Genomic DNA, 12779 nt, shown 5'->3' with positions numbered 1-12779 from the left:
TAATAATTCAGTGGGTACTAGATGACCCGCGGAACTTCGTCTGCATCACACTTACTAGACATTTGTCATTATATTTCACCCAATTTAGATTTTTTAATCGAAGCCTACATGTTCTTCTGACACAAGCTATATTATTGTATAGTTTCGTTAAAATCTGTTTAGTAGTTTTTGATAGAGTAACAAATATCCATCCATCCATCTAACCATACGCACAAACTATCGCGTTTACAATATTAGTAACATAGTAAGTAATAAGATAATAATAATAAATAAGGCATATGTATTCCTGTTGCTATTACTGTTTTTATTCGCAGTAATTAGCTATTTTTGTTCTCGAATATATTGTAGTAAATGTGAGCGACAGGTAATGAGGGAGTGTGGTGCGGCTCGCTCCAGTGTTTATGGTTAAACGAATCTCTGTTGTTGTCCGTGTTAGCTCATTATGGTCGGAATTCAGCTAATTACGAGGGTTACCTCCGGGTAACAAAATACATGGAGTTACTTATGAGACTTCATCCAATAATGTAATTACTTGTACGAAATTGTTAATTGTATTTTAAACTAGCTGTACCCGCGGAATCACCTGCTGAAATTTATAGCTATGTGTAATTCTGATATATATATGCTATATTACTGTAAAGTTTTATCAAAATTCGTTCAGTAGTTTTTGAGTGAAAGAGTAACGAACATACATCTGTACTAACAAACTTTCGCGTTTATAATATTTATACGGTATAAACGACTATTATTACTATTATCCTAGGTGGAGTAATACTAATTAGCTCTATAAATCCCAAATGTGGTAATTATCAATCATGTAGAATAATTGAGAAAATTCTAACAAAATCACGTATAATTTAGAGATAAATATAGATATTAATTTTCAGTTGTAACTCATATCTCATTAAAACTGTAATATTTTGCAAATTAATATCATTCACATATGTACTCGTACTTCAATTTTTTTATTTTGTTAGATATTTTCTCTATAATCATACAGCATTGATTTTGTGCGAAATTTTCTAAAATAAATACGTTGTATGTTATTTATATTAGAAAATTTCCTGCAATTTATTTATTTAAATTGTTATTTTATCCCTATTAATTGTTATTTAAAAATAATCCATATTTCCCTTGGTCACGCCATAACTTGAGAACGACTTAGGGAATAGGTATTTCATCCCTCTTTATTTTATTGTTTTCCAATACTTTATAGAAAGTTCTTATAGAACGAAATGAAGAATTAAGAAAATTACACAGCAATTTGGAAAATTTCAGAAATACTTGAAACTATTCTAACTTCGCGCGTTTGACAATTCGCCTATTCACCAAGACGCGACAACTTTTACCGGGTCAGCTAGTGTTATTATTAAAGACTGGTTGTTCGCGCGACTTCGACCTCCTGGAATTTAACTTTATTTTCTAAAATAAAAGTAGTCTAAGTTACTCCTTAATACATCAGCTATTTGCCAAAAAAAGTCCCGTGAAAATCGGTCCAGCCATCTCAGAGATTAGCCGGAACAATAAGACAGACAGACAAACAGACAAAAATTGTAAAAAATGATATTTTGGTGTATGTATCGTATTTATATTCATATGCATGTAGTAAAAAACGGTTATTTCAATATTACAAACAGATACTCCAATTTTATTTATATGTATAGATTGAAGGAGACCAGTATTTAGTTGTGAGAAATGAATAGCATAAATTTGACGTTCAACTGTTTTTTTCTGTATAGTTGATTTATCTACTGTTTATTCCATGAAAATATTCAATGAAAAGCGGTTGCCGTAGTCTGAACTAATAACACATTAAATAAATTGAAATCTGAATACTTTTGTTTCAATATAGATGAAATAACGCAAGAGAGATAAGCAAGCAATAAAATATCACGTGGGGCGTGTAGCGGGGCAGTTAAATGGCATCACAAATATTGACTTGGCGGTTCCCAGGAGTTTTGCTCCGTTCCTCGCGTGGTATGTTTGGCTTCGAGCCAGTTTATTTCCACTTCCAACTATATACCACGCCCAGATGAAATATTTTTATAAATTCTTCCAACAGCGCTGATACAACATGATCGTGGTTTCTTCAAAATTTTAGTCATAATTTACTATAATTTGATTTTCTATCTACAAAAGCTTGAGAGGCATGAAAGAGACAGTTTTCTAAACGAAATATAAGATAGACCAAGTAACTAGTTACACAAATAAGGATATTTTTTATCTAATAGGTACCTACTTATTTAGTTATTTTAGTATGTAGGTATATATTTTTATAAGAAAAACCTAAAAACATCAATAAGAATAATAAGAGTATAATATTCTGTAGATTTTAACGAAATAACAGAATCATTTTTAAAAACCTATTTCTATGCGTACACACAAGAATTGCTCGTATTATATTATTCGATAACGTTTAATAGCTATTGTTTTATCGTTTGGAAATCGAAATGGGTACTTCCCGAAAATAAGATTTTTTGTAACGAATTTTCAACCTAAAGAACTACTTCTATAGAATATATAACAGCACTAACAGACTTGTTAAAGTTCACAGAAATTCGTTTAGAGGTGTTTTGAACGACCAATATATGTGCATACATAGGTAAAAACCATTGTCACTGAAAATAATTTATACTCGTACTAGCCTACAGATATTATCTTGTAGTTTACATGTGAATGTATTGCATAAAGGAAGTTAAATATACTGTTAGAAAACTATTAAACTCACAAATTAAACTTAAAATAAAATAATACTTTATTACTAATAAATTAAAATTCATGTAAATATGAATCATTCAATAACGTTATATGTAATAACAGAAGAGAAACGCAATACTATCCTGTATAATACAAGATGGAAGTTCTACCCTCAACGGTTGTCCGCACTATAGCGAGTTACCGAGTGCTTTTTGACGCTCTGGATAATGGACTCACGATTACATTATTAAGACGAAGTATTATCCGTATAATCATGTACATATGTGTGCTCTGAGGGACCATTCAGAGAATTCGCTAAATAAATTAGCAAAGATTTAGTAGATACAAAACCATTGCAGAATAAATTGAGGTTATAGAAAAAACTACACACATTAGGGCAAAAGACATTATATGCTACAGAAGAATAAGAATTTGTTCTAAACATCTCATTTATACGAGTATATGTATTCGAGTATTCGGTTAACTAAATCTTGAGTTGATATTAAATGACAACGGGCATTTTAATACCAATCGCAAGATAGCTTATGGCTTTATATCTACATATACTATGAGTTACGACAGCGATTGCGATCTGCCAATTTCCTTTACTGCGTTCCAATGTATAGTTGTCCACTAGGCCGCGCAAACTCACGACTTTATCCCGAAATTCTGAATGTGATATTTAGTTTTGTAACCCAAACTTTCATGTTATTATTGAGTATATTTTCACTCATATGAAAAATAAGATACCATAATAGTAATTTGTAAAGTAAATTTTGGTGCTATTGTTATTGTTAATGGTTTTAGATAAAATTTAAAATACCGATTATAAATTATTTACGATCTGTATTATAAATTTTATCTTATATAGTTCATTACAACTATAAAATAAATTTTGTACTCAATGAAGTTACTAGGTATAACTCAATTTAAATACATATTTGGATATTAGTCCGTGGGAAACTTTCATTTTATTTAAATTCAATATGCATATTTGTATATGTACAGAAAAAAATTTAAGAATAAGTCATTATCGATAATCTTGGATTAAGAAATAAGATATGAATTAAGATTTGAGATCCCTCTCTAAAATATTATAGTATGTAGTTACTGAAACAGATTTTCGTATCTACCATTCGGTGAAGGTTGAGGTTAATGCATTTATTAATTATACATATTTTGCACCTATATATATAAAAATTTGATATTTAAAAAAAGTACACTGATATGCAAATAATGACTACTAATGATCAGATAAAATTTATTTTTGTTTTTAACTATTTGCGTTGTGGAAATCTTAAAAAGCCCTTTTGTGGCGAATTTCTACGTCACATAATATGAAAATTATATGCAATATTTATATTTCTAATATTTTGGTTTTAATATCTGAATTAATATTAAATGAAGCTATCAGTTACATTTTGAATAAAATATTTTTCCGACCAAAATAACGTTACATTTATTTAATCCCATTTTCTACTTTATAAATTCGTTTAGAATAACATTATTAATACATTTCCTTAATTTTGAGGTCTTTGTACTGATTATTTAAGTTCAATTTACAATACAATGGAAACCAAATACAAATTGATTCAACAAAAACCTGCGAAGTTTACCAATCGAAGGGAATATGAAAATGTGCTGTGTGAATTGACGAGAATATTAATTTAAAGTTTGCTTCGGCCTCCTTCTCGATGAAATATTATACGTAAAAAGCTATGCCGCAAGGGACAATGCCACAATGTGTTATTACAGACCGAGTTAATCCGCCTTTGTTATGAGTTCTGAAAAGGATTTATAGGGATTTTCTCTACTTTCATACTTTCGGCTCAATAGCGCGGTAAAGACAAATCAATACGGTGATGGGTAAGATCGTAAGGTTTTTTGGGCATTATTATTATTTGATGATAATAATAAAAGTAAGTGTATTATAATATACTTACTTTACTACTAATCTGGCCTCGGTGGTCGGGGGTTCGATTCCTCGCACGGCGCAAATGTCTGGGTGCTTTTTATGTAAAATATATATGTGTTTAGGAAGAAAAATAGATTTTACATAGATATTTGCATCAGTTATCTAGCACCTATAACACAAACTTTGGCTAGCTTAACTTAGGTCTAGATGGTGCTGTATGAATTGTCCTGAGATTATTATTATTATATAACCTTTGCTAGATGAATACAGCATATTTTAATTATAGTATAAAAATAAGTAAAAATAGCTGTATTTTGCTTTGCTTTAAAAGTGGTTTACATGATGTTATATGATTAATGGTGATCACACTCCTCACCAGAAGCTGGCATGCGAAATTTATTAATGTCGTAACCAGTCGCGGCGTGAATGAAGTGAAAAATAATTTTCACAATGTTTATAAACTTGTTAAATACATGGTTTGCTCTGTATTTTTAACAGATCCTTAGACCGGATATGTATGATCTTATATCTAAAATAATTACAAATATATTCAATATATTCAATAATTACATTTAAAAACTAAACCGGTAATAATTAATACAATTATTATTTGAATATATTTATATTTAATAGTAATAATAACTAACATAAATAATAATTAACAGCAAACGTTTTTAGGTTTTAACTTCAGATTTGATATAAAAACAAACTTCAACTTTCTTACAATATTTATTCTAACTTTTGGTTCGAATATAAATCATTTTGGATTTCAAAACCGTAGGGACATTTTGCCATTTGCGGAGCTAAAGTAGTGACTAATCAATAATTAAAGTTGGTCAAACCTTGTACAACAGGGTTGACACTTGAAGGTTTTCGTACGCCTCAAGGTAAATTTACGTATTTATTTGTGAGGGCGCGCTCGCCTGGCGGCGTTTGCCCGACTTAATGACGTCAATTTGAATACGACCGACTTGTCGGATTCTCGCCTCTTCACGGTAATGTAAATTTCCCTCTTGCGCTAACCCTGAATAGGGTAGTTTCCTGGTGTTATTTGACACCTGAAATGGGCTGTCAATCAGCTGCGATTGTATCAGCGCCGTTTGAATGGGAAATTCAGCGATTAGGAAACGTTAGTGTTAATAATTTATGTGTTTTGCTGTAACCAGAACTATTGTGCTAAATTACTTTATGTCGGTTACGAGTGAGCAGTGAGCATTGTTTGCATTATTTATCTAACTTGACATTATAAAGAGGAAGCATAATTTTTTTTATTTGTAATGAATTAATTAAAACAATTTTGATATCGATATCGTTTGTATTTCACGTGTAGTGCCGCGAATTACACCGCAATTAGTTTAAAAGTAATTCCTTAATTAATTTCTTAGTCTTCTGCAACTTAATTTCAATACTTATTAATAATTGAAGTATAGTATAGTACAGAATTTCAAAATAAATAGATAATTAATTATTAGTTATGGTATATTTCTAAAATCATCATTTTAAATGGAATAAATTTATTGTACAAACTTATCTTTCAATTTATGCTAAATAATAGTTAGCTCACCACATTCATCAATCATCTTGTTTGCCAGTCTAAGGTGTAAAAAATATATAAATGCAATTCGGTATTTATAAGTAATAATAAATTGCCGTAAATAAAAACTATAATAGACACCGCTACTGGTTCTGTATATGCCGTATAAAATCACAGGTAGTTAATTGTATCAAACCTATCTAAAAGCAACGTGAGTATTCATTGAACGTGAATTACCTACCGTTTTCCATTTGCCGTCTATTTATTTCTTTTTCTTGCTATATATCTAAGAATAGGAAATCGCAAAGGAATTTCCACCAATTTTTCTTTTCTCAGACATTAGATATAGTCGATTCGCTATAAATCTACAAACTGAGATAACCAAGGCTACAACCGGTGTTAAAGGAATATTTATTGGTAAATATTTACTGAATATCTTAAAAGATTATTTAATATTTAGATATTAATTTAAACTGTAATTAAATAAACTTTAACAACAACTCAATCGCTATTTAATTAAATGGATTTCAAGAGTAATTTGACTGTAAACAAACAGTATTTAATTTCCTGTTTTAAAATTACATTTTAGTTAAGAATACCTAAATAGAAACAGCCATGGTATAGCGGTTTGGTACACAGCTTTACTTTCGATGGGTACGAGTTCGATTCTTGGCGCGATAATATTATATAATATGTACCTATATTATATTTTATATACAAATTATGAGTATGATTGTCCGTATTGGTATAGGTGTTTGCTAAGTACATTACGGATGCAAAATTAGAAAAGTATTTAAGTAATTTTATTAGTTGTTTAGCAACCACAGCACAAGCTCTTGAGTCTAGGTGGTGATGTGAGTTGCCTATTAATAATTATTATATACCTAGGCAAAAATGATGTATGTAGTTATAATTTAATACATCTTGTTGTTTCCTCTACTATCATTATCTTTGAATACATGTACAATGCTACTACGCCTGTGTTAGCTGTATACGCTGGCGGGACATTAATTGAGGATCATAGGATGAGTACGAAGTCAGGTCAACTGGTCCATCCTGACAAAACTGGACCGGTCAGGTTGGAACAGTTGACCAGACTTATTTAATTTAAATGGAGGTTGACTTATACTTTTAATTTATCAATTTGCATTGACAAATTGATAAATTAAATGTATAAGTTATTGCGTTGTTCAACTCAATTTCTATTAACATGACGCTAAAAAACTTAATAATCTTAATCGCAGCTTATATTTTTTGTATATTAATTATATTAATACTAATTCTATTGTTGCAGTGGACACAACAGCTCAATATGACGCAGTTCGAGCTTACCTCAAGGAATTGGATATATCTAGCGCTGTGTGGGTCGGTCTCATCCGAAGTAATCCCGACGGAGACTTTACGTGGACGTAAGTACAAACTGTTTAATTCATGAGCTTACTCGGGTATCTCAATGTACATATAGACAACAACCCTAATATGTACATTTGTATCACCGATAATCGTTACTATTTACATGTTGATAAAGGATTTTGTTTGAGTCGAATGCCTTTTTAGGTTCAATTATATTGTCTTTTCATAATTAATACTATGAAATTACAATACATATATTTGAATCTACAAGGAATGAATAATGATTTAAAAATTATCGGTCTCGGTGGTCTAGCTGTTAAGCAAGTCTAGCACACCGCATTACTTCCGATAGTCGCGGATTCGATTCCTCGCACGGTACAAACATTTGTATTCATGAGTATAATTGTTTGTTTCGATCATGATATTTCTATGTATATTATGTATATACATAAAAAATATCTAAGTATTTCTACCTATTTCTAGTACCCATAACACACGCTCTGCTTACCGTGGTACTAGATGGTGCTGTGTTAATTGTCCAGGATTATTTATTTATCTATCCTGTGTAAACAAAGAAATAAATTGTAACAGTCTAATTTCTGTAAGTTATAGATATTGAAAACCGTTAATACTTCAAAAAGTACCGTTTTTAGTATCTCTGTCTGTTTGAATGTACCCAATAATAAAATTTATTTTCACAATAATTAATAGTACGATTAAAAACACCGCTTTTAAAAATACTACGGTAAAGGATTAAACTTACATCATGTAGGGTAATTAACGCGTTACCTTTACATATGTACTAGCGTGTTCTAACATATTATAAATTTATAACAGTGACTATCGAGGCTTAAGTGGTGATGGATACTGGAGTTCAGCGCCAGATGCGAGGGCCGCCCCGCTGTGTGCCGCTGCTGACCCCGCGGCTGACTACCGCTGGGAAGCAAGAGCTTGTGGTGGACCCACTGTAGCGTCCTTCATCTGCGAATTGCCTGGTAAAACATCATATAACAATTTTTCATAAGCATTTAGCTACGTCTACTGTCTGTCACGAAATTGATAATTACACTAATATAATGTTCTGAAATAAATTGTATTGTATGTATATCGACGATATAAATTATATAATAAGAGAATGTAATATTTTTCAAGTCATAAAATTTGCTATAATGCTATCGATTTGCTTCGTTGGAGTTAAATATAATTCAAATGTATGTGTACTATTCTAAATCCTTTTGACATCATCATCATGCTAAGTTCTTACACTGTAGTATATAGAAAACTCAGTACCAATGACGCAAAATATTTCAAAAATAAAAGTGACAGAATACATCTTCAGTGGTAGACTTTGTAAAAAGTCGTCTGTTCTGGCTTGTTTTATAAACTGTGATTTAGTTTAAGGGTGATATCAGGCCGTGAAATTACAGGATAAGAGATATGACATTGTAGTCCTTCGGAATGGCAATGCATGAGCGATATTTAGGGTAAAGTAATATTCCATTATGCTATTCATGGCTTCGTAAGTGATGGTGACCATTAACCACCGCGTGGACCGTCAGCTTCTTTGCCATTCAAACTGCATAAAATATGTAATTTAAATATAATTGTAATAGAAAAGTAAAGTTCGTAAATATTATTGTCCACAGTACCACAATGGGCACTCGGAAATGAAGGCTGCATGGTTCGTGCCCTGCCAGCACTCACTATTTTATATTTACCTGAAAGTGCATCTGTTCAGCTCACCGCAGACTGTGGTATGGCTGGCGTAAAACGAGTTCAGTGTACAGGAAATGTGGTATGTGAAATATTTATGTTTCATTTACAAACATGATTTTCATTTACGAATATGATTTTCATTGACGACATATTTTATTTTCCACTTTTTTTACAGAAACGCGAAGACTTGTTGAAAGATCTATCATGCGCTGTGGAAGAAGAACAAACAAGCACTTCCAATGTAATAACTACAAGTATTACCTGGCCCATGACTTCTGATGCATCATCTACAGATCAAGAATCAATTACAGAAGTAACAACTGAAGAAACCATCACTACTGAACATGAAGATGATATAAATCAAGTGAACATTATTAAATCATCGCCAATACCCTACAATAAAAATTTACAGATTACCAGTAAAATTGTACCAAAGCCAAGTATTAGTAAAGTAAACAATGTCGTCCTTAGTAAAATTATGAATTTTGATGGTACACAAAATAATAACTTACAAAGTAACGAGATCCCAAATCTTGTTTCACATGAAAATTATTTAAGTAATGATGAAAATGAAAAAATGGAAGACGAAAAAAATAAACAGCATAAAATGTTACATGAAGAAATTGCTCGTATTGGTAACTTTGAAACAATATTTACTCAGCCCACTGATCATTTTGTACCTCCATTAGTAATGGCAAAATCTAAGATAAGTGATGACATGACTGTGTTATCTTTAGAAGAAAAACATGCTCAACAACTTGCAGAACAGACATTTGGAAAGTACAGAACTCAATCTGATGACATTAATCGCTCACAAATTGATTCTAGTAACAGTAAAAGTACAACAGAGTATTCTAGTAAATTAACAGTTACAGATATACCATTAATTACAATCACCAATCCTCTGAAATTAAAGGATACTCTTAAAAAAGATAAACCTAAATATAGCGTGCCTAAAAAGTATATTGACAAACAGTATGACTTAAAAAGTAAATCTCACAAAATAACAGATATTAAACAATACAAAACAGAAAAGACAACGGAAATAGCTATTACTCAAACACAAAGTACAATCCCAGATATGGAAACAACCAAAGTTTCGTACTACGATAACAAACAAAATAAAACTGATGAAGATCCCACTATAGATCTCACAGTTATAATTAAAGATTTTGAAGATACTAAAAGTTATGAAGGAGACGTACCGAAAATTGAAGTAATAGAAAATGATACGTCTATAACAAATCCTGAGGTAAAATTTAATACAAATAACAGTACAGGCGAGAAGAAACAAGAATTATCTGTGAAAATACCTGCATTTACACAAAACTCCACATTCACTCACGAAATTATTAAAATAACTATCATTAATGAAGAAAATTCAAGTGCAATTCCAACAATTTTTGAAGTAAGTACCAAAATGCCAGACTTTAAAACCGACTACGAAAACAAATCATCAACCTCAGCCAATCAATTAGTTACATTAAATATTGAACATAACGATGCAATTAATGAAACACTAAATAATCATTCCTATGTTAACATCTCAAATATACAGGAAAGTACAGTAACTTCACCAACAGGTGAATCTGTGACATTTTCCACTACAAAGGAGAAAACTGATGTAAAGGAATATGTAACACCTACTACGAATGAGATAAAAACTTCAACTGAATTTAAAGCTACTTCAACAGCATCACAAACAAATATGAATGAAAGTAATAGTACTGTAGAAGATACCACCAAAACGAGTATTTTTGAAACCACAACAAAAGATGCGGACATTGAAATTACAGAAACTTTAGCATCTGAATATAACTCTACAGATTTATCCGAACCTATAGACGATTTGAATTCACCCTTACTTTCTGCCGCGAATGAACCACTACATCGACCAAACAGATCAAGAAGACCACTGCAACCGCCAAATCGTATAAATAAATTTAACCCATTTCGTATCTTAGGTTAATTCTCGCACTTTGAATATAAATTCGACTGCCATTTACGAAATTCAACTTTGAGGACTGAAAATTCAAAAACACTATATTGCCTCTTTACATTTTTGATTTTATTCATAATAATAAGTACTAGTTCATTTTACTATAATATTGAGATTTATGTATATGTGCTTATCTTCCATTGCAATGTGAAACCTAAATGTCAATATTTAATTTGCTTATTTATTGTTATAACTAACAAGGCATGATGAACTTGAAATCAAGAATAGTAGTTGTAGAATCAATCATACTCGTAGGTACTTGCACAAGGCAATTAGTGGAATTCTGATTTGTTTTATGCAATCACAATATAGAAATTATATTATAGAACTATATTATCTGTTGTGAACACCGGAACAGTTATCTTATACATGCACAAATTAATTAGTTCATTACTAAAAAATGTAGCTAGACATTGATTTTAATTAATATGAATTTAATAAGCTTGTTTTAAACATTTTTTAGTAATTAGGATTAACAGAACTAGTCAGAAGTAACTTAGTCAATTCATATATTCGGATTATAATATAGCTTAGCTATATCTTAATGTTTTACTTTAGATCTATTTAAAATTAAGTTGTATCTGATAATAAGTAAACAGACTTTCATATGTTTGCCAAATCCAATCTTCGAGTACTATAGATTAATTTTAGATACTTGCCATCTATAAATATTATCACCTGAAATTACTTGGTAATAAGTAGTATACATATGGTACACATAAAATAGTTCATAATCAAAGCAAATTCGTAGTAGTTAATGAATCACGAACCATATCATGTTAGAATTAAGGATTTTAGTCTTATAAACATTATTTTTATTGGATGTAAAATTTTGGAAGCTATGTTCAACGAGCTGAAGTGAAAACAATGACGATAAAGCTTGACTATATTGAAAAGGCGTTGCTTTGGAGGTATGTAGTCGATATATTGTTTTTTATGTTTGTCATTAATATAGAAAATATGGATTGTAAGACTTTTTAAATAAAATTTAAAACTGAATCGTGTGTTTTTTATTTGAGTGGGAGCCAACCTGCGGCGAAAATATACATTTATCATACATTTCATCGCCCCCGTTCAATATGTCAATAAGTTATTGAATTAAAGGAAAGCCGATAAGTTGCTTGAAATGAATTACGGAAAATAAAATTACATAGGAATGACTGGGAATAAAGATGAAAAACATTTATCGTCTTTTCCTGTAGACTGTTATGTAGGCACATAATTACTAGTAATTATGTTATCTGTGTTAGTACCATTGTAGTTTTGTTTAAGTTATTAAGTTAGTTCCTGACAATTTTCCAACTATTTTAGAGCGTTATGATGTAGAGCTGTATATCACGCCTTTATGCACATTATTTTGTTTAATTATTAGTATATAAAATTATTTATTATTTTCTTTTGTATGTGGTTATTTCAAGAATATGGTTTATCTAGTAAAAAATCTTTTGTCCAGTAGTTTCATTATAATTTAGTATTTTCATTATTTTTCACAATAATCATGTACTTTCAGAGTTTCCACGTTCTTTTTGCCGTCAAAGGGATTATTTTTTAAAATTCACTGTGTG

At 30.6% G+C, this 12779-nt stretch overlaps 1 protein-coding gene across 1 annotated transcript in view; it reads left to right on the top strand.

The window, feature by feature from the left end:
- The window catches only part of LOC131841852 (uncharacterized), a 50301-nt gene extending 38657 nt beyond the window's left edge, over nt 1-11644 (top strand). The window contains exons 3-6 of the mRNA XM_059190207.1: nt 7441-7555; nt 8337-8494; nt 9146-9294; nt 9391-11644. Of these exons, the coding sequence (XP_059046190.1) occupies nt 7441-7555; nt 8337-8494; nt 9146-9294; nt 9391-11184 (2216 nt within the window). The 3' untranslated portion in view covers nt 11185-11644. The remainder of the gene's footprint in view (nt 1-7440; nt 7556-8336; nt 8495-9145; nt 9295-9390) is intronic.
- Nucleotides 11645-12779: the final 1135 nt, after the last annotated feature.

This window comes from Achroia grisella, unplaced genomic scaffold, assembly GCF_030625045.1.
Source record: "Achroia grisella isolate CSIRO2021 unplaced genomic scaffold, CSIRO_AGI_Agris_v1 utg1971, whole genome shotgun sequence".
NCBI lineage: Eukaryota > Metazoa > Arthropoda > Insecta > Lepidoptera > Pyralidae > Achroia > Achroia grisella.
This window is presented reverse-complemented; position numbering and strand designations above follow the sequence as displayed.